At 42.6% G+C, this 23,099-nt stretch overlaps 1 protein-coding gene across 5 annotated transcripts in view; it reads left to right on the plus strand.

The window, feature by feature from the left end:
* Nucleotides 1–6,402: 6,402 nt before the first annotated feature.
* tmem260 (transmembrane protein 260) overlaps nucleotides 6,403–23,099 on the plus strand; it is a 34,852-nt gene continuing 18,155 nt past the window's right edge. For 3 of the 5 annotated variants that reach the window (XM_084045547.1, XM_084045551.1, XM_084045548.1), the window contains exons 1-3: nucleotides 6,403–6,805; nucleotides 12,233–12,264; nucleotides 15,138–15,289. In XM_084045547.1, the coding sequence (XP_083901673.1) occupies nucleotides 6,688–6,805; nucleotides 12,233–12,264; nucleotides 15,138–15,289 (302 nt within the window). In that variant the 5' untranslated portion in view covers nucleotides 6,403–6,687. Of the gene's footprint in view, nucleotides 6,871–11,867; nucleotides 11,925–12,232; nucleotides 12,265–15,137; nucleotides 15,290–23,099 lie in introns of those variants that run through there. The other 2 variants (XM_084045550.1, XM_084045549.1) reach the window with 2 other exon arrangements.

A 23,099-nucleotide genomic window follows, 5' to 3' on the forward strand; every position in this document is an offset into this window, starting at 1 on the left:
AACACACATACAACCTGCTAAGCTGCCATTGGTTGGGCTTCAAATCCAAACATAATAGGCACAAAACGTCCCACAGTACACACGCACGCACGCGCGCGGGCACACACGCACACACACACACACACACACACACACACACACACACACACACACACACACACACACACACACACACACACACACACACACACACACACACACACACACACACACACACACACACACACACACACTATATGTTTTCATAATATATATATATATGAACCAGTTTCTTTGTCTTCTCAAAAGATCTAATGAATCAAATACTAAAGATGTGAGAAGTGGCAATTGTGGACAATAATTCTTTGCCTTGTGATATAATGGTGTAATTTGCGCATGGTAATAGCAGAATAGTCAGAATGATGTTTCCCTCCTACACTATTTTTGTCATGTGAAAAAAGTGTCAATATTTATATTATTACAATAGTTATTATTCACATCACACCAAAATTTGACTTTAAGTTATATATGCCATATATATGTCACTAAAGTACTAAGTTGAAGCAACTTAAAAACTTTATTTATATAATATTTATATACTCATTTCAAAGGTACACAAATAATGTTTGAAAAGGATTATGACTATATCGCGCCTATTCACTTTCTTATATTTCATATGGCTCTTGATATTTGTATGTTCAGCCTACATGGCTTATTAGTCCTTCAACTGTCAACTAAAATCCAAACAAAGACAGACTGTAACAGAGCTGATGTGGAAATATTTTAAACCTAGGAAGTCCATTTTTTTACTTCACGCCCTCTTTCCTTTGCTCATGTCCTCCTACACAGTAAACTCCTCAGTGGGAATTCAACTCAGAGAGTACAAATAGAACCAACCTCACAGAGGATTTTATTGTGTATAGAGGCCGTTGTGATGCACTGCTTACTCATCCAAATAAGGGGACAAATTACTTTAATTACAGAGTAATTGCAGAGTCTGGTGTTAATTAAATCTTTTATCAGTTCAAGTAAGTGGATTGCTCCCATATGGAAACCATGCTGTGACGTGCTGTCTCGCTAGCCCCCCTCCTGTGCCATCTACATTTCTCCAAGCTGCAGTCTTTAAAATACTGTCTTCTCTTTTATTCAGTCTCAATCTACCACTGTACCCCTCTCCCTCGCCCCTCTGTGTCACGGCAATGTTTTGGATTAGTGTCATCGTGGAAAGGGGGTTGTTTAACCATCTCTGTCAGTAGCCAGCTGTTTCTCAAAAAAGAAATAGGAAAATACCATAACAAACATCATAGGACCATTTTTTCTTGAGGTTCCTGTTTGACAAAACTGAATCCTCTCAATTTAATTGGTCTGAACTAGGTGTACTGGTTCTGCATGTTGTCTCTTGTTCTCTTCAGACCATTATTTTCCATTGTGCAAACAGTTGATTTTGTTATTATAACTGTCTCACATTTGTAACAAAGAGGAGACTTGGGCACAATAGAAATTGTAACCAAAAGTGCAATAAGCATAAAAATGAACATAACACAAGAGCAATCAATATACAGGTGAGTATCAGTGTGTCAGCAGTGTGTGTGGATGGAGGTGTATGCGCAAAATGAATGTAAAACACATGAACTGAAGCAACCTGGAGAGGAGAGAGAATGAATGAGGTGAAGTACTGGACACGATAAGTGTTATTGTAGGATGACACACCAAGCTCAGGTGTGACCCAATCTACCAGATGGTCCCTCAGACTCCACCCTGCCAATCAGCCCCAGCAGCAGCAACAACAAGCAGGGTGGGTGGGTGAGGGTCGTCACAATTGTGATTTGTTTGATCCAGTCCATCGATCTAATTCAGAATCCGTTGGTTATGCAAAGAAACAGCAATGAACAGCACTGTAATGGGAGCGAATCTATGTTCCCTCAGCCCTATGTTAACCCTAAACCTAACCCAACCCCTGACTCTGAGGGAACATAGTGCTGAAGAATGTCACTGCATCACTGCTTTCTACAGAATTTACAATTTCTGTTATAATTAATGCTGCTTCCTTTCTACAGGCCACATACTGTACATGGTCATAGCTACAACGAACACCTTAGGGGTGGGCATTCCCACCCAGAGTATGACGTAAGAGGAACACAATGGAAACAAGCCCTAAGGGCCTTGTGTTATCCTTTTAGCATTATTGTATAACTGTACCTCTGTACCTTTTACAAATTGTTAATAAAGTATTCAACCAATCAATCAAAGAGCAAAATGGTCACCGTGTAAAAATATGGTACATTTCTATGAAGTAAAGTGGTGTGTTCTGATGGACTTGCAGTATTTTCCTGCCACTTTCCTGGGTCAGAGGCAGGGCTGAACATTATGCTTTATTTGCATTTGACTTCCATTCAAACTATGGAAATGTTGGCCCTATATAAGGCAATGTTGACATGAAAAGCTGGGGCCACAAAAACGGGGTATGTGATGATTCTGCAGTTTCTATGTATAAGCTTATTGTAATTTTATTCAAAGAAACAGTCAATCACAACTGAACTTTTGTCAACATTCTTGGTAGTTATAGCACAGCATCTGAATTTTTTATGATCACTCAAAATCGGTGTCTTCCGTTACTGTCATTTTGTGCCCAAAGTATCTTAAGCTGATCATGTTGTGGTTTATTATGAAAACACAGTGAGCAGCATACAGATGCAGCGCACCCAAGACTTTAACGTTTGATCTCAGAGGGTCTACAATATACGAATCCCTGCTTGTGGACAGTGTCACAGTCTGTGAGCAACTGTTTAGCAGCGAGGATATTTAGGCAGGATGAACGGTTGTAATATGGCTGGGAAGCAGATTCAAAGGGGCTTAACTGGATTACACCTCATTTCAAGGATGCTTAAGGTAAGATTAAAACAGATATGCGGTAAGTGAGGAAAATACATAATCAAATAGATCAAATTTCACCGAGTGGCCTCATAAGCTCCTTGCTCCTGCATGGCTGCACTGCATGCATCCTGTGAGCCACAACAGGAAAAGAATTGCAAGGACCTCAAGAGGAGCTACTTTTTAGGGCTGTAAAACATTATTGTAAGAATCTTTGTTTTGATGCAGGCAGTGAAAGAGGCATACTGTACACATATACATGTAGAGTTGTGCTCTGTTGGACTGTCCCAATTCAGTGTTAATGCCCTTTATTATCACAAACTGTACTACAAATCCCCTGGACTGAAACATATGAACTCTCACACACATTGCTACACAAGTGTGTCCATACACACAAGACCCATGGAGGCGTACAGTAGGCTACAAACCATACACAATCGCACACCATGCTTACAATCTGCAAAGATAATGAATTTAATACCACTGCCATTACAGACCTCTAATGTTTGCTAATAGCTTGGTGCCATATGGAAGCGGGGCCTCACCCATGCGGGTAATTCCTATCTATGGTTGGACAAGCTGTCAATAAAAAAAGCCTTGCATTTTCTGCATGCATGCATGGGGTAGACGGGGATGCTTAACAGGGAAGCTTAATCCACCAGGGTCTCTAATGATTTCCCTGTGCCTCTAATATGAGCTACAACATAGGCACGCTTCTATGAATACAGCATATTCTCACAGCTGCATGTTTTATTTCCCCTTTTGGGACTGAAATGTAAATGTACATTAGTACTCTATTGAGCATCTGTGCATATACTGTACACACTTTGGCCGAGCAGTTAAACATCCCTTTTTTTCTGTGTGCAGGGATTTTGATGGAGTAATGGAAGGGGGAGTTGGGGGTTGAGGTGGGAAGACTTCCTGGTGTGACTCAAGGAAGATTTTGGTGTGACTGAATGTATAGTTAGCCCCGCCCACCCCAACTTCACCCCCCCCTCCATATTCCTCTGCCAGCGCTGCAGCCCGGCGGATAACCATGAAGCATGGATTAACAGTGACATCACACCGAAGAGATGGCTGAGCCTGAGAGTGAGGAAGGGTGAGTACTTGGTGTGTGTGTGTGTGTGCGTGTGTGTGTGTGTGTGTGTGTGTGTGTGTGTGTGTGTGTGTGTGTGTGTGTGTGTGTGTGTGTGCGTGCGCGTGCGTGCGTGCGTGCGTGCGTGCGTGCGTGTAGGTGTGTAGGTGTGTGTCTGTCAGATGGGTGTGAGTGTACATGTGTGTGTTTAAGACTGATTAGACAGTAAGGGTGGTGGAGAGAGGCGAGGGAGGATTAGAGAGCCATCTGAGAGTTGGCTAGGTGCTGACACCACTCCACCTCTCCAAGGGCTCAATTTACTGAGGGATCAGACTCATTTATGGTAGGCTGGGATTATTATCAGTTCAATAGGGCAATTTCTTTATTACGGTAACCCTGCAACCTGTGAATGTGGACACTTGTGAGACATTTTTAAGGGTGCATCATCTATCTTGTTTCGGTTACATCCAGTGTTCTCACTTAAGTTAATTCTGCATTAGCAGCAGACAAGCAATTCTATTACGATAACAATGACCAGTGTAGCAAAATAAAATAATTTTCTGGACTTAATTTGACGTTGGGCCTGTCTGAGTGAATGATGCAGTTGATTATTAGAACAAGTTATTCACCTACAAAATAAAATCACTACATCTAGCCTACAACAATGAGCTTTTTGAGGAGGGGTTTTGACTTGCAAGGACTATTACACAGCTTTAAAAAAAAATCCTTGCCTTTTCTGTATTTTTGAATGCACTGAACACATTAACTCTACCATTAGGAATCACAGACAAATAAAGCCTCCATCAGTCATACTTTGACTCTGGAGTATAAAGAGAACCATGGTGACCGTGGCGTGGAGCTTTTTCAAAAGGCGCTAAATCCGATAAGGCGGGCAGCTATGTTTGAGTTTGGGTTTACCTGGTTTGTCAACACTCTTAAGCTGGACCTCTATGTTGGCCTGTGTTGTAATGCATTGTGCATCCCTTGACTGGTTCTTACACCGCACAGTCCACTGAGAAAGCTGCTTTCTGCCGCCTCTACAACAATGGGCCATTTTTTATTTGGTTTTGAATGGAGTGAAGCGCGCATTTAGGACCGATCCTAAAACCAACATAAACTATAGGGATATCCTTGCCACATTAGGCTAATGTGGGCTTTCAAAACACCTTTCTTTACCAAACTGACTGGCAGAACACTTGATAAAAGGACTAGTTTTAAGAGCTAGCTAAACATATATTTTTTTTAAATCTAGGCCTATATGAATTCATAAACTTTATAGTAAAACCAATATTTTGAATCATGATGGTTTAAGAAGGGGGGGGGGGGGGGGGAGAAAGAAAGAGAAATAATTGCCATCCCACATCCATAACTCATAGGCTACATTTTGAAATAAATACAACTATATAAAACTCTTAACAACAAAGTGGATACAAACATGATTATGTTTGTTAGAAGCGGACGGACATACGCACACGCGCGCGCGCGCGCACACACACACACACACGCGCACGCACACGCGCACGCGCGCACACACACACACACACACACACACACACACACACACACACACACACACACACACACACTGCGAGGGAGACAGGGGGGTGGGGCTGATCTTGACCGTGGGCATCATGCAAAATCACTTCATTAAATGTTTCACAGGATGCAATAGAAATAAAGCAGAATAACATATCAAAAGACAGCGTTATACATGAATGTAAATGAACTATGTTGGTAACCTGCGATGGGAGAGGGCTTCCGACATCTGAGAAAAATCGCAATATAGAATAATCCTTTAAATCCTCACAAAGCCTCCTTGCATCCTTTCCTTCAGTGGTGGAAAAGTACTCAATTTTTTTTACTTAAGTGAAACTGAAAGTATCAATACTGCAATATAGAAATACTCTGTTACAAGTAAAAGTTCGGAATACAACATTTACTTGAGGAAAAGTACAAAAGTATTGGTATCAAAATGTACTTGAAGTAAAAAAAAGAGAAGGAACTGGAGTGTTTTTATTTTTCTTATGATTTTTTACAAAAGATCTGTGCAGGGAGAGTATGAGAGCAAGAGTGTGTTGTTGTTCTATTTTTTGTTTGTATATTTTATTTTTGAATTCATACCAAATTATTTGTCATTGTCTTTTCTTGTTTTATATTTTATAGTTGTTTATACTCTGATGTGTTTATCATATTACTAAAAATTCCAATAAAAAAGTATTTAATTTTTTTTTACTTGAAGTACCAAAAGTAGAAAGTACTCAATATGCAGAATGTCCCATTTCAAGTTTTCAAATTTATAAAGTACAATGCGTCGCAGAAGTATTGTAAAAGTAGAAGTAAAACTCACTAAAAAGTTTTGGAAATAAGCCTTAAGTAAAGTAAGTAAATGTACTTAGTTACTTTCCACCACTGTCCTTTCCTCATATATTTAAGCCTCCTTGAATCCTTTCCTATGTGGGTTGAAATTGAACCAGGAAGTGAAATATCCAGCCGCTCTCTCTCTCTCTCTCGGTCTGTTTACAACAACTACCTCTCTGTCAGTACATAATGTGTATATAAATAACGTTACTTAAATAAAAACAACAACAATATCACTTAAAAGTTGCACACGTGTGAACTCAAACTTTTGAACAAGGAGCAGACCGGCGGCGGGCATCCTGCAGCTGTTTACCCTGATGCTAACGTTAGCAAGCTAGCTAGCGCTAGCCACCGTGTGAGTTGTTATGATTTAATGTGCATCATTATTGTAAAAGGAGAGAGCGATGCTTTCCATGGAGCAGCAGAGGAGGAAGAGCTGGACTCTGACAGGCGCCACTGTCGCCTGTGTCGCGGCTCTTTATGTGCCCTGTGTCCAGAAGACGGTCCCCGGAGGAGACTCAGGTCGGTGGTTACAGTAACTACATTGTAGCCATGTGGCTTTGTCGTTTAGCCGAGCAGCCAATCAGGTAATCGAACGACGGCATAGCTTAACAAAATAGAGCCGATCTACAAGCTTACACAACGCTCCGCATCGCGACGCGTACAGTAGCTTTAAATGAGAGTAGTACACAGGTGCTGCTGTCCATGGTACTGAATCCAGTTATAGCACAAGCAATAGGAATACATTTCTATGTTTGTGTACAAACAAACACTTTTTTTTCTTCAATAAGCAGGTTTAGAGGGTAGCCTATCCAGTAACATAGTTATGATTTGTTTTGGTCTTCATTTTATTATATTGTTTAAAATGATTGTGTTGTATATACGTATATATACATCATGGTTTTTCCTTTCCTTTCTGAGGGTAATTGATTATAACGTCTGTGTGAACCCGGGGGTCTGGTGAGGGGCTCAAGGAAGCGGCCTGGGTTGTTTTGCAACCACAGGACCGCCAGATCAGAGGAAGAGACTGTTACTATTGCTAGCAGGCAAACTATAGAGTAGTACATGAGTACATGAACGACCACTGACCACTAATGATCAATGAACTGAAAAGATGCACTTCTGTAAGTTATTGTGGGACTTTGTGTGAACTGTTTGTCTATGGATAGTGATACAATGTAATGTCTCTATCCTTAAAAAAAAGAGAGAAAAAAAGTTGGTCAAAACAACAACACAATTTGATTGTGATTGGTGAATTATAATTTTTCGTCCAAAGTTTTCATAAGTAGGCGGTCTCAGGTTTTGATTGATTGAATACTTTATTAACAGTTTGCAAATAGTACAGTGGGACGATGGTACTAAAAGGATAACACAAAAACCCTGAGGGCTTGTTTCCACTCATTGTGGTCCTGTGTATTCAATTCATCAAGACATTTAAAGACATACTAGTGCATTTCTGGTGTTAAGCTTGGACTTTACAGGGGGCAGTTACAAATTGCATACAGGTGCTCTTTTATGGCGGTTTTGAAAGTCTCTGACCAGTGTATGTAAGATGATGATGATGACGATGTTGGTCATTATTATTATTATTTTACGATCTCCAATTAGAGACACTTGGGTGCAGTTTAGTATAGTTAAAGCACTACAGCTGCTGGCCTGGTCTAAAACAACCTTTGATAGGGCTGGGCAGTAGCCATTATATCAATGTTATATTGTTATTGTGATATGAGATTAGATGTCGTCTGGGATTTTGGATATTGTAATATCGTGGTATTATGGCATAACTGCATAACTGCATAAACTCCTCCTGCTTTCAAAGGCTTTGCAGTAAAGTGATGTCTGAAAGATGATGATTTTCTGAACTTACCTGGCTGTTCTAGCTGCATTGTAAGATCAATATTGAGGTATTTGGTACTGGTAGTAGAGCCTTATTATCAAGTATGGCTGCCAGTTTTGTCTGGGAGCGATATCTGCATGCTTGTTTGGGTAGAACTCAGTATGGACTGTGATCAAGGTTTCGATATGAAAAGGATGGCTTTTGAAATGTAAAGTTTTAGTAATGTATTCATCTGTCAGAAGTGTCTTTCTGCTTGTGTGCAGATAGGGAATTACACCAGTGTCAGGATTACTGACGCATACAGTAAGTGATCGTGGATGTGGAACCCCAACATTTATTATTCACATCTGCCATAATATTTATGGCTGATTTCAGTATCAAATTCTTCTTCTACATTTGCATGGCTATTGGTGCAGAGTTGTTGCTCCTGATTGAGGGACACTTATGTTTTAACATGAATAATATCTAATGCAACAGCTTTCCTGTGTAGGGAACACAATTATATTATTTCTTGAACAGACATGGCACATCCATGTCATTGCTGAACAGTTGGTTTGGGTAGTAAATATTTTCTTTGCCCAATTTTCAGGTTTAAAAAGGTGTCCCTTTTCTGACTTGCCATCACCCTTTATTATCCTTTATCAAATTGATTTATATAACCCATTTAAAAACAGCAGTCATTGACCAAATAGCTATACAGAAGATGAGGTAATAATCATAGACATTAACAACGAGACATACAACACAAATAAACCATCATTAAAAACAATAAATGTACCAGGCGAGTGGTTTCTGACTTTTAATAGATTCAAATAGTGAAGTCACTCAGTCTTACAAGTATGTGCTGTGCAATGTTGGTGTGGCATGCTCCGAAGACTGTGCTACAATATATAAACAAGATTTAATAATGTAATACAATATACAAATATATATGAATATAATACAAGTTAAAAACCTGACCGTGGGCATCATGCAAAAAAGAAAAAAAAGCAATAAAAACAACATGTACAGAATATGGTGGAGGAATAATTTAGCAACAGTGATATACAGTGTACTGTCTACATAGTGCAAGTACAAATAAAAGAGGGGAACTGACAAAAAAAAGGAAATGTAATAAAACGATGTGCTCTGTTGTGAGCATGAATTACCTTTAATTAAATATATAAATATCTACAGTATATACACATAGCATTTCTAAAAGGTTACCAGCCACCCGTTGACTGGTTGTTATTTTGTTGACTTTTAAAACCCCAGAAAACAACTAATGTGGTAGCCAGACTGACTTGCATTGAACATGTTTGTTGTTGTTGTTTTAACTTAGTCTTGTACAGTACTTGCTGGAGACTTAGTTGCAAGAATCCAAAAAATCTGAAACTGTAACTGTGAACACTAATTTATCCATTCCTATAGAAAGCTTTTCCTACTATGGGCCATTCCATTTCAATGGCAGATCTACAAGCTCACAACGTGTCATGCCATGTTGTGAGCTTGTAGATCTTTTATTTTTGAAAAAGAAAAGGAAAACTCCCAGTTGAAAGGGTTTGTTCATTGGCACTCTACTGTTTTTATGTTTTTTCATTTAATGTATTACATTTTACATTACATTCTTATATTCTAAGACTAAGTGATGTTGATGACCTAAAGGTCATCTTGTAATGCAACACAGAAGGCCTAGCCTTCCTATGTGGTAGGCCGTCGTGTATTGTAGATTCACAGCACTCATTTAATGGAGTTCATGAAATACAATTACAAACAATATTTAGAGAGATAGCTAGTAGTTTACAGACTTGGACTCGGGGGGCATGGAAGTTCTGCTCAGTAGGGTTTGCAGTGCCCATGCATGGAAACGGCAAAAAAAAGAAATGCACATTTAGCAGACTAAAAGCATGTAGAAAAGCTGAACCAGATAGGAGAGAGAAAGCGGAGTGAGCAGAGAGATGAGGCGAAAGCAGCGCTGAGTAGTCCTGCTGGTTGTGCTGCTGTCTAGCGAGAGGAGCATTTGAAAAAATGGCCAGCCCCTTCTCCACAGCATTTAGGGATGGTGCAGGATGCCCGCTCTGATAGTGCCAGTTGAACACCCTTCCGAATTCTCCAGGTCTCCGTCTCTGTGTCCTAATCTCTTTAGGTGTGATGTGCCCTGGGGAGGCTTGAGCGCAGCCCTGCGGGTACGCTGTTGTCTAGGAATGTGGAGTGTGGAAATGGTGGGGATTACGGGAAGACTGGTTTCGGTGCCCGCGCTCTGCTATCACAAAGACTCTTGGCGCTCGCGTCTGCTACCCCGTCGACTCAATATTTTCCCTTACAGAACTGCATCTCCATGGCACTGTGAGTCGGATGTTTTGGGCTGAGTATTAGTTTGAGTGTTTATGTTGAATCGGGCAAAAATGTGCCACAAGTGAGGTTGGAAAAATGGAGAGACTGATGATGGATGAGAGAGACTGGTGTTGTAAAGTATAGGGCTGTCCCCTCATAGTTGATTAATCGATGCATTGGTCCGTTTGATCTTAGTTGACAGAGTCTTTAATTGCGGATTAGTAATTTCTTAATGTCCCTCCCCTCGATAAAATCTACATATAACCCTTTAATTGTGCCAGTCTATAACTTTCAATAGCTAGGCAGTAACCATTGTGAAATCAACATTAGAATGTTCAATTCTCAACCTCACCACCAACCTGAAAAAGCTTGTCTGCATGATTGTGTGCAGCATTTTACAATTGTATACATTTGTTGATTAAATCAACTAATCGATTAGTCGATAAATTCCTTGTGACTATTATTCAACTAAGAATTTCTTTACTTAAGTAAAGTGAAGAAAGGTACCTTAGTTGTCTGTGTACGCCAGGTGGAATGGAGCTGTGACAGTGTTTAAGCTGTGCAGGTGGAGGAGTTGTGTCTTCATGGTCCATTAGACTGATGATAAGAGTGAGGGCTCCTCATGTGGCAGGAATTCCGGCATCGTAATTCACTGTGACGACAAGGTTAAATGCAGAAAAATAAGTGAGGCAACAACATCCGAAATTCAACTGCAGTGTTCTGAGATTTCTGTAATGTCCTCGCAATGGAGTATTTTAGTTTTGTTTTTTTTCTGTTCTGTAGTGGTTTTGTTTCATTTATATGATTTGATTTATTATGATGTAATGGAAGCAGTAGAAAACCACTTCCTCATTCATATTTAATTTGATTTGTATCACATGCTACATCCTATTGACAGACACTTGACAGTCCTAATATATCAGTAAGGCATCTCACATAGCCTATTTTCGGGAATACAATGTTGATTATCCAGTCAACGAAGGAATGAGGCCACCATCTCATTGTCTGGACCCTACCAACCTGCTACCAGTAGAGGGTGCTGTGTTTAATGCAGACATTTATCAGTGTAATTTAATCTGAACCAAATGTCAATTTTCATGTGTGGGAGATGCAAGCATTGGGTGAGAAATCAGTACAATTTTAAACGCTCTGGGTGTAGTCTAGCACAAATGGGTTTGTGCCCAAATGCATTCAGGCTGTCTTAGATCGCTTTTAGCGGGGTGCCTTTGTTTATTTCAGCCCCCCATAGTGCTTGTCAAAAAAATGCTCAACCAGCTCCTATTTTTACATCTTACCTCACTGTGTGACTGTCACCGCTGTCGCCTTTTATATGTAGTCCTATCCAGTGGACTAAATGAGACACTGGGAGTGTGGGACTGTGGGAGCAGGGGAGAAGCAGAGAAGCAGAGAGAGGAGAGAGGATGGAGGGAAACTAAGCGATGGGACCCTGGTGCATGGAGAGCCTGGGACTGGGAGCAATAACAGTATTGTGTGTGTGTGTGTGTGTGTGTGTGTGTGTGTCTGTGTGTGCGTGTGCGTGTGCTTGTGTGTGTGCATGTATGTTTGCGGGGGGTTGGGCGGGGGGGGGGGGCCTGTGTCAGGGGAGAGGCAAGAGATGAAGAGAATGAGCGTGCCGCTTAGGAAATGTCACACTGGGAAGATTTGCAGGTTTTGATCCTGGCCAATTAATGCAAAACCCCAATGCAAGTATTTGATTTGGGAAAACTTTGGAGCAGACTTTGTCTCTTAATAATAATTATTGGGTTTACATTAATTTCATCCCCTATTCTCTTCCACAGGAGAGCTGATCACCGCTGCTTGTGAGCTGGGGGTGAGTATTAGCCGTATTGTTTAATCAATTCATTCATTAACTCTTATAAGCATTAAGGAAGTTTAATTAAGCATGGGCAGAAAGCAGATTAATTTACTTTCAGTCCACAGGTTTTTTTCCTCCATCCTTTCTATACACTTATTTTACTAAGTTACAAGTAGAGAATGCTATAATTTGCAACCCGTTTTTCAAATCCAATTAAAGCCAATGGTAAGGCGATGGCTTTTGTAGGCTTTGCCTTATGTACGGTATAAGGCTTATTATACCCACCCTTCTTTTTTGTGTGTGTGTGTAAGCCGCGAAGAATGAACTAAATCGGGTTAACAGTTATAATAAGTTTTATTATTTAATAAAGTTTATTACGCCGCTGTGATCCTTTTAGGGAGGCTGTGTCGGTGTCACTATGCCAGTAATCCTGCCGTTAGTGCCGCAGTCCGTGTGGCCTGCCTGTCTGCCTGTCGTGGGGGCCTCCCCAGGGCCACCCTGGGCCCTGGGCTGCCGGCCCTCCCCTCTGATCCCCAGAGCGCTGGCGCTCTGGATCCCTGTTCCTTCTTGCAGCCTTCGTGCCCTCAGCCGTCCTTTAGGCTGGTGGCCTTTCCAACCCTGTTGGACATTCTCTTTGCATGTCCTTTACCTTGGCGGTGCTGCCTGCCTGTCTGACCCAGCCAGATGTTTACACAAGTGTCCGTTTGCTTTTCGTTCTTTCTCCCCAGTCTCTCTCTCTCTCTCTCTCTCTCTCTCTCTCTCTCTCTCTCTCTCTCTCTCTCTCTCTCTCTCTCCATACCTCCATACCTCTTGACCTCTGTCCTGCCCAGGACTCTCCTCGCTCATACTGTATCTATGAGGAGCCAGGAACCCTCATTGTGTCCGAGACCAGTGGTGGGGTCATTATAGTCGTCCCTCTCTCACGACACTCTCTATTTGTAAGAGCCAGCCACCCCATATATTCCTGACTGGCTCATGTTATCAGTGCCGGGGAATGAGCCTGTGTTTAATGACTGAGCCCTTATCAGGCTGGATGAGACTTAGTGGCTAATTGCTGTGATTGCCGGGATCCCCCCCGGGCGAGAGTGGCTGTGGCTCGGAGGTGGTTTGGGGGGGCTGGGGCTGGCTGGCAGGCACCACGTGCTGCATCCCCATCCCCAGGGAAGAGCACTGTCCTTGGGAAGTGGCTGCAGGAAAAGGGGACGCGGGGAGTGAAAAGAGAGAGGGGGAGGGCGTGTGTGTTATGTTTAACCACTTTAACCTATTTTGGGCATGACATTATAGGCAAAATTAATAAAAGAAATTGCAGAAGCTATTAGCTATTAGCAAACCGAGTTCCTGTTTCTACACAAAAAAGAGCAAAGGAAAAAATATATTCCCCCCCCTTTTTTTTTACCGAATGGGTTTCCCAGATTTTTCCATAACAGACTCACTAATGTCTGACAATTCCCTGTCATTACAACACTGAAGTCGATTAACGGAACACTGGGAGACCGCATTCAATAACGAGAGGCTTTTCATCCATTTCCAAACTCTTCAGTTGGATGCATACTCCGCTTTTAGGTGATCACCCTCTCACCGTGGTGGTTGGAAAACTACAACATGACATCACTGAGCCACGGTGATAAGCGTGTCACCGCTCACCCCAACACATTTCTCTGTTTTTACTAACCGAAATCACCCTATCTCTGTGATTGGTCTAGAATTTGGGTGGGCGGCCCTCTTGGTTTCACAGGCACATTGTGATCAGTGTTGTGAAACAGAGGGGAGACACGGAACAGAGCGCAGCAGAAAGAAAACGGACATCACCCGACTATGAGCGCCTAGTAGCAAAATGTCAAACATTTTCACCTAAAAGGTGAAAGGGTTATCACCTAAAATGGTGGCATGCAGCCACCTTAAAAGGCCCATACCGCCAGTGTTATATGTTTTGCCCTTTCGTTTCATTTCAAGCCCTTATAGCTAGCCTCCTATAGAGCCATGCTGTAAAAAATCCACTAACAAAAGAATGATGTACTGTATATGTACGAAATACAGTATATGGCTGAAGGTTTTAATAGGCAATGATGTGTTTTGACGGTGGTATGGTCCTTTCACCACATGAACCCTAGCGTACCTAAATGGAGAACATTTGGTGAAAATTGCAGATCTACAAGCACACATGTCACAACTCAACGCGTTTTGAGCTTGTAAATCGGCTATTTTCAGCCAAGAGATTTGGTGTAGAGGGAAAATGGAGGGGGCCTTGTATAAACCCTTAGGTGACTCCGGCCAACTAAGTATGTTGGGTTCAAGTTAAGAATTCACATAAGACCTCTTGTTTTGTACAGGTTGGTATTCAATTCAATTCGATTCAATCTTTATTTCAGACTCAAGGTCCATATCACATACAAAATGACAAAATACACAACGATAAATAAAAAATAATGATAAAAAAAGAAAAACATAAAATCAGTCCAACTACAGTTAGCCACACATGTGCTCACAGTCTGTAGAGGCTGTTGCGCCAATGTCTCCAAATCATGGAAGAGAAACGAGTAGAACTCTTCACAGGGTTAATTAAAATTGTAATAACATGATAGTCAGACTCTTCTAGCCGACATATGAATTTGTACATTCAATTTCTTAAAAGGGCTTGACAGGTAGGTACCCCCAAGTTAACAAACTGCTGGCTGGCACTGTGCCATCTGGGAACCCTCACCAGCAACCGTAAAGGATCATTGAATGCAACTTTTAGTTTTTGCATGCTGCTAGCCTTGTAGTGAGCCGTATACAACGGTGTACAGAAAGCGTTTAAAAAAAAGTATTGTACTGTCAAGGAACTCTGTGTGTGAAGCACAGTCTAGTTGTTGTACTGTCATTCAAACGTATGGTCTTTGTGTGTTTAGGTGGCCCATCCTCCAGGCTACCCTCTGTTCACCCTGCTAGCTCGCTTGGCCATGTCTCTCCTGCCGTGGCTCTCTCCAGCCTACAGCGTGAACCTGATGTGCAGCCTCCTGGGGGCAGCAGCTGGTGGTGCACTGTGCTTCACAGTCTGCAGGTATGACATGTCCTGGAGGGAACATTAATCCATTAAGACCGGGAACGCATCCGTGTCATTTTTAGATTTTGTTTGGCTATTCAAAAAATAGCAGATATACAAGCTCATTGCCGCGCTATGAGCTTGTAGATCAGATATTTTTTTTAAATCGTGAAAATTTGTGCAAATCTTTGAATATATATATATATATATTTTTTTTAACTCAAATCTTTGCTTCTGGGGGTCCCTGGAACAAAATATTTTCAGATGGGGGTCTGCGGCCAAATACATATCTAAATCCTAACAGTATGTTGCTGTATATCTTCTATTTTTGAATAGCCAAGGAAATCTAAAATGACACAGATGCTTTCCCGGTCTTAATGAATTAATGTTGTCAACCACTTAACCACATGAATCCTGATGTCCGTATTCTGAGCATGTCATAATAGGTGAACATTCTGCAAAAATACCAGATCTATATACTCACAAAGCTACATTGTGAGATTGTAGATCACCTCCTTTTTTTGTGTATAAACAGGAACTCTGTTTGGTTCCTCCCTTTTCTTAGTCCACTTCCTCCTGGGTGCTTCTGTGTTCATTCCTAATAACAACAGGGCAGTGGTGCTGACAGATTCTGCTGTTAGCAGAATCTGTCTTGAGAGATAAGTTATGGAATGACTGTTAACTGAGCCCTATATACTTCGTTGTATGATGAATTGCAAGTTTTCGTCTGTAATGACGTGCCCATAATAGGGTTGTTAAGTGTCTTTGTTCCGTCCTTTGCAACTTGATGCAGTATTCATGTTATGTTGCAGCTCTGCTACTGTGACAAATCTTCATGCTTTTCCTAAGTGAAATGCTCTGTTAAAGGTAGGGTAAGTGATTTTCTTTGGTTAAAATAAGTGTTAAATAGCTCTATATTCTGATAGTACTCATTGCGCTATAGAGTGTTTGTTCAGTAAAAGGAGTCTCCTTGTCTCTCCAGCTCTTTATAAAACAGAACATGCATTTTCGTTTCTTTTATCCAATCAGGATAGAGAACTCAATCAGGATATAGATTAAACAAGTGAAATTGGAAGTGATGACACTAAGAAATGAGCAGGCAAAATTGGAACTGGAACACTATAAAAAATGAAGCTTAAAAATGGGTACTTTCTCCAGATTGGCTGAGATTTTGACACCTACCGGAAAATGTATTTTCTGTTTATCAAAGAGCTGGAGAGACGGGGAGACTCCTGTTACTGAACAAACACTCTATAGCAATGATTGCTATCAGAATATAGTGCTTTAACCTTTTAACAAAATACTTTTTGTTTTAACCCAAAAATATCACTTACCCTACCTTTAACTCTTTGACTGCCAGAGTATTTTCATAATGTACTCACCCAGTGCCAAGCGAGTTTCGAGCGAATTTCGTGTTTTTAGTAGTTTTAAAGTTGTCATAAACGTTTAGATCCATATTTATCGATCGATTCACTGTGTGTTTCCGGAGCAGGAGTCTCTGACTATTGCTCCGGAAGCAAAACATTGCATCCGGAGCTAGTGTCCCCTTCGCTACAGGCCGTTGGAAACACGCGTCTCCTCGGAAAAATGGACATAAAAACATATATACAGGCGAAAGAAAAAAAACTACACACATGGAGTGGACGGGAACGGAATGACGTTAAATCCATTATTTCCATATCCGTTTGTGCTACAGTTTTACTGCTCCCTTCGGATTCAAGATCAGACCGTGACGGTCTATAAAACATAAAACATTAAGTAAAAACTCGGGATTTCTCGTTCTGGCACTGAGGGCATTCAGAAAAAACTCGGGATAACTCGGGGCTTGGCACTGAGAGAGTTAAGGTTAATTGAAACACTCTTTTTTTTTTTTAACTGACAGTGATCAAGAAAACACCATGTGATCTTCCCAAAGAGCAGGGCTTTATGGTCCAGTTCTCCAAGCTTCTGTTTCTCTTCTGACGTTCTGTGCCGTGGCGCTTGTCTGTAATGGGGAGTGACGTTTTTTGGTTCCCGACTGACTGATTGCCAATGGCGTCCCTGATCCTCTGTTCAGTATTCAGGAGCAGGGTCCAGCCACAACTTCTCCACCCCACCCACACGCCCGACCTGTTTACCCATCGCCCTCCCGTTGCGAGTGTGCGAGCATGAGTGCGTATGTGTGTTGTCTCATAGTCCCATAGACCCCCACCCCCCACTGCCAAGCATGCTCCCAATCCTGATATGGCACGATTTCTAATCCCCCCCACCCTTTTTCTTTCGTCCCGGATCCGAGAGGAACAGGAGAGCTCCCCTCCCGTCCTCCCTTTACCCTCCCTTTTCAACCACCTCTCTGCTCACTCTTTCTGAAGCCAAGAGTGTTTTAAGTCTTATTTATACTTAGTTGCGCGCCAGTGTTGCGCACCGAAAATAGACGATTCTATGAGCTTTTAGATTGGTTATTTGTGGTGCGCGACACGATGCGCAACCAAGTATAAATCAGGAATTACTGTGTTTCGACAGACCATCCTGTAGTTTGTCTTGCAGTGCTGACCTCATCATATAAGGACTATTTTCCAGTCTTTTATCTCACATGGTCGGCTGGGCTACCTTACATCACACGTTTGTTGATCTCTGGTAATTTTCACATTGCACTGGCCCAGTGTCATGATTTTTCCTTTTTTGCATTACTGAACCAGTTTGTGCTCAGGTTGCCCACTGTGGCATTTTTGAGCACATATTATGTTTTAGTTTACACCTCCGGCCCAGGAAATGTGAAACATGATGTCATTTCTTCCTGGTGCATGACACATAAAAATTCTCAGCAGACTGTTTTGGCCCAGTTAAAGCAGGTAAATACAGGGTTGCTGGGCAAGTGTGCATGCCCAGGTGGGCCGCATTGCGGCCGGGTCCATTTCCTGTGTGTTTGCGCCAGGCAGTGCTGGGTGGCAGGTGTGCTGAAGAGGGTCAGTGTGCTGGGTCAGCCCTGCTGGAACAGGACAGGGGCCGGAGGAGAGGAAACGCTCCCCAGGGGACTGGCCCTCAGCCCATACTGCAGCAGCCTCGGCCCCTGCCATGCATGGAAGGTGACGTGCAAGTAAAGAAGATTCTGCCTCTGTATGGTAATTGGTCTGCATTTATAGTTCGGGCGCATGACGAATTGTGAAAATAGCTGATCCTCAAGCTGTGAGCTTGTAGAGCTGTTTTGGCTATTTTTGTAATTTTTTAAGAACGTTTGAATATTCAGAGTCTTTGTTTTTTATAATAACTAGAGGTTCAACTTCAGGCCGCTACGTGGCCCTCGCATCTAGAGTTCGGTGTCTGTTTCTGTCTGTCTACCTGTGTCCCTTTCATGCCCATATACGGAGATCCCTGATCTCATCAGTATTTCTCGCCGTCAGTTGATGCTTCATATCCATATGAGTCAAACCGCCGCGCTCATTTGTTTATTTTTAGAACACAGTTCTTATTTGACACGATATTGAACAAGGGAATTCTGAATGGGGAAAACGTCAGACTTCGGTGCTCTATTAGCCAATGTTAATATAGGATAGGATAGGATGACAGGCCCAAAATAGTAATGCCAGGGTGAAAGTGATTAATTAAAGGGTGAGTAGAGAGGCCGCTTGGTAATCAGAAGGTCACCGTTTAGACGTGTTAAAGTGTCCCTGAGTAAGCCATCTGCTGGGTGAATGCAGAAAAGTAATTTCAGACTCCCCTTTCCCATTCACACACCAGCTGAGAAAGGCATTCAATGTACCAACATACTCGTCTGGAACAACTAGGTGTTCAGGGTTTTGCTACAGAACACGGCATCATGATGCCAGGAAATCAAACCGAAAGCCTTCCTACCTCCTGAGCCATTGCAGCCATTGTATGACTGTTTCGGCTTCATCCTCCATAATAAACCCCTGTCTTAGGCTGAATCAAATGTCAACACTCAAGACTCAAGAGTGTTCTCTGTCTTACAGTACATACTGTGATGTTGACTGAAGTGTTTTGCTTCATTATGTCAAGTTTGCGATACGCTAACAAGATGGGAAATAACTCATTGCCATGGATACGACAAAAGCCTAGATCTGCCACCGGAAGCAACATTGATTTGATTGGTTGAATACTTTATTAACAGTTTGCAAAAAAAGCACAGAAAGTACAGTTTAATACAAATACAGTGCTACAAGGATTGAACCCAAGAAAGCACTATGGCTTGTTTCCATTGGGGTCCTGTGTATTCAATCCATAGGAACATTTAGTGACAGACAAATACTATGCAAAAACATCATATGGGGGGGCATTTCTGGTGATAGGCTTCATTTTTTATAGGGGCCAGTTCCGAATTGCAGCCACCTGTAAGTGCTTTTGAAGGAGAGTAAGGATTCACATTTTTTTTATGACTGTTGGTTGGGCATTCCACATTTTAGTGGCATAGCAGTAGAACACATTTAACCCCTTGTTTGAGCCAAATCTGTGTTGAACGTGATGTGTGGAGCTCCCTCTGATGTTGTTTTTATGGACGTCTTTAACGTTTTTGAAGTAGTTTGACAGGTACATGGGTGTCTGTCTTTGTGTTTGAGGTGTAGTGTATATTGTAGACCAGGCCCATTGTAAGTGCCCAAGAGGACTCTCTAGAAGTCAGCATGAAAGTGATGAATTGTTGAAGTGAGCAGCTGTAGCCATTGCAGACTTCATGGGAACTTGCCTGTTAAGTCTACCAGTCTGCAACTGTGGGAAAGTCTGGATATTTTGATTCAGCCTTGATGTATTTGATGAATTACCAGTCAGACTGGAGCACTGGCCTCTGCTCTCGGCCAGACATTTCCATATGGTTATTTTGAGGCCAGGAAATATCCATGCTGGTCTGGAGATATTTGGATCACAGCGCATGTTAACTGCAGCCCTGTTTGTAATCTCTGGGGATTTAGATCCAATTTTGGATTATGGTTAAGTGAAAAGTCATTATGAGGACCCCCACCACCCCTCACAGGGTTGATGATGGCCGCTGAGGACTTCAGCCAGAGCGCACGCACAGTCACACCCTGTAAGCCCTTAAGTATGAATGTATAATATAGGGTTTTCAATTTGAAAAATAAGCATAAAAGGTTTTAGTCATTATCTGTCTGGGGCCCAGTTTGGGTTGAGCTCATGGCTGTGGATCAGCTGGCAGACTTGGCCTGGTAAGGCCTGACTGGGGGAGGGTACTGGAGAGGGCAGAGGAGGGGAGGGGAGTGGTGCGGGTTTCCGGACTGGTCAAGACCTCCTTCTTACTCCTGGCATGAAGGGCATCAGGTGCCTCGCTGATTGCCATCAGGATGACATAGAAGGCTTGCCATGGCCCTGTGGGGGGTCCTCCGGCCAGGTCTGTCCCTCACATGAAATGCCAAGTGTGACCAGTTGCCACCCTACCTTACCTGACATGTCCTCAGAATGACACTGATGTCCAGCGTTTTGTTTTGAACAGCTTCTCTAATGACTTCTTTGATCATATGTCCATTTTGAGGCCTCTCATCGTAAACGTATCCACCCCCAATTAATTTGAAAGACGTCTCGGCTGAGGAATGGACTATTCATTTATTTATTTTCCAAATGAATTGTTGCTTGCTTTGTATAATAATGTGGATGATGAATTACATTGAAGTTATTACTGGGTACTTGAAGGCAATTCCGTCAGACCTTAAAATTCATCTGGAATATTCCCAACATGGCAAGCCTTTGATGTATCAAATTAAATTAGTCGTCCCGATTGTCGTGTTTAATGTGGGGGAATGTAAGTTGAAAGGCTTGGAAGCCACTTCACTCGTGCATAAGTTTAAATGTAGCACTTAGCCTGCCTTTGATTTGTCATCCTACCCTCCTCCTTTTGGCTTGATCACATGGTTTGATGGCCAAATTGCATGTCTTGTTATGTTTTCCACACCAGGGCCTGACAAGCCTTTGAGGATGGTCGCCGCAATGATAATAATTGCTATCGATTCCGCTACCAGAGTGCCATAGAAATGGCACTTGGCCTAGGAATCCTAAAGTCCCCGATCCACGGGTCTTTATCTCGAGGGATGAAAACGTGTGTACTCTTCATAGAGGGATAATCCAGACAGCTAGGTATTCTGTGCTCTCTCATTTCACAGTTTATCTGCTAAAGCTGTTCCAAATCAGCGCTACCTGAGAGGAATCTCTCTCCGTTCTCCCTGAAGCTTATCCTGACGCACACTGACGGCCGCCATCAGAGCGGGGGAAGAAATACGACGACGACGCGAGCAAGGCTCAACTCAACCGTCAGCACTTTTCTTACTTTCGTTCTGATCTCACGATGACATAACTGCTGATGGGCACCGAATGTTTTGTCCCCCCCCCCCATTACCTTGCCCCTACACACATTCCCCGAACACACACCTGCGAGAGGCTCACCTGCCAAGAGCTGGCCCATGTGGCACAGATGATACCTCAGTGGACTGGAGGGTGGGCGCAGCGCCATCCCCTGCGTCGTGGTGCCGTGTCCCTAGCTCCTTATAAGGGCTTACAACCATATGGTCCTGATGGTGCTCCCCGCTTTTCCCCTCCCGCCACCAACCTCACGTGTGCTATTTTTCCACCGGGAGGGGCGGGGTTGCTTTAAGGTTACACATACATGTCGTCGGGGGGGGGGGGGGGGGGGGGATTGTGTGTGGGATTGTGTTGTACGATTTTGCTTTTTGTAGGCGTGAAATCATCTTGGAAACAACCGAATGAAGTTGCCCTCTTGGATGTAATACCCCTACAGGTGGTGATGCTGCCCCTCCGTGTCACATGTGCTGTAGTCAGGTAAAATCTCCATCCTGAGCGGCAACAGAGACTATAGCCATTGGGTTTCCATCTGACCATACAGGGGTTAATCTTATACTGTACTGTCAGTCTATCTACTTGAAAACCCCTCATCTGGGAATGCACGTACCATTTGTTCAGTGCATCCCCATGTGATATTATGGGGCAGCAGAACCCCCAACCCCCTCCCTGCATCCCCAGCATGACCAATGATTCCCCCAGGACCCATTCGGTAATACATTTAAACAGATGTCTAATGAAGATGTTATTTCCTCATTACCGGCTATATGGAATGGGGATAGAGGGGGGAGGGGGTGCTAGATAGACAGCATAGCAGAATACAGTACCAGTTTAATATTCCTTTCGCCCGTGGGCCTGAGATTGTGTCTGCCTCGGACGTCAATATTACATTCTTCACCCACCACAGGCAGTCTTAATAAGGCACCAGGCACAGAGACGGATCAGACTCTGCAATTACAATTCACCCAGAATTAGTTAATGGAATCTGTACAGCGACATTCATATATCACTTGTGTGTGCCTAATGACTTAGTTGGAAAAAGCAGCAATAAAATGGCATTCTGTGAATTGCATAAACACAGGATTTTTGTAAATTGTTTTCTTTTTTTGTCCCCCCCCCCTGTCTGTACTATTTGTGTGTTGGTTGGAGATTAAGATGGCATTCTGGGGGAAATTGTCATGTCAGTGGCTGCATTGTTTGAGTGGGATTGTGGTGATTAATTTTGCACGCACTCGGAGCACTGGAGCGCTCTCCTGGAGGAGGGGTGTCTCAGCAGACGAGCCTATAGGTCCTCATTTACCCTTCTCTCTGTCAGAGCAGGAAGGAAGCCTCCTCTCTGCTTTCTGGACGGGCAAGGAACACCAGAGAAATACCTGTTTGGGTGCAACACACATGCCACCCATTGGCCGTGTGGCATCACAGATCAAACAAAAAAAATGCACTCGGGGTGTTCATTTGAAAGCTTATATACATAGATTATCGCCCGGGCAAATCACGCAGTACCTGTGGTTATCCAACGACTTGGTCTGATATA

This window comes from Gymnoscopelus microlampas, assembly GCF_963454915.1.
Source record: "Gymnoscopelus microlampas genome assembly, chromosome: 20".
Lineage (NCBI taxonomy): Eukaryota > Metazoa > Chordata > Actinopteri > Myctophiformes > Myctophidae > Gymnoscopelus > Gymnoscopelus microlampas.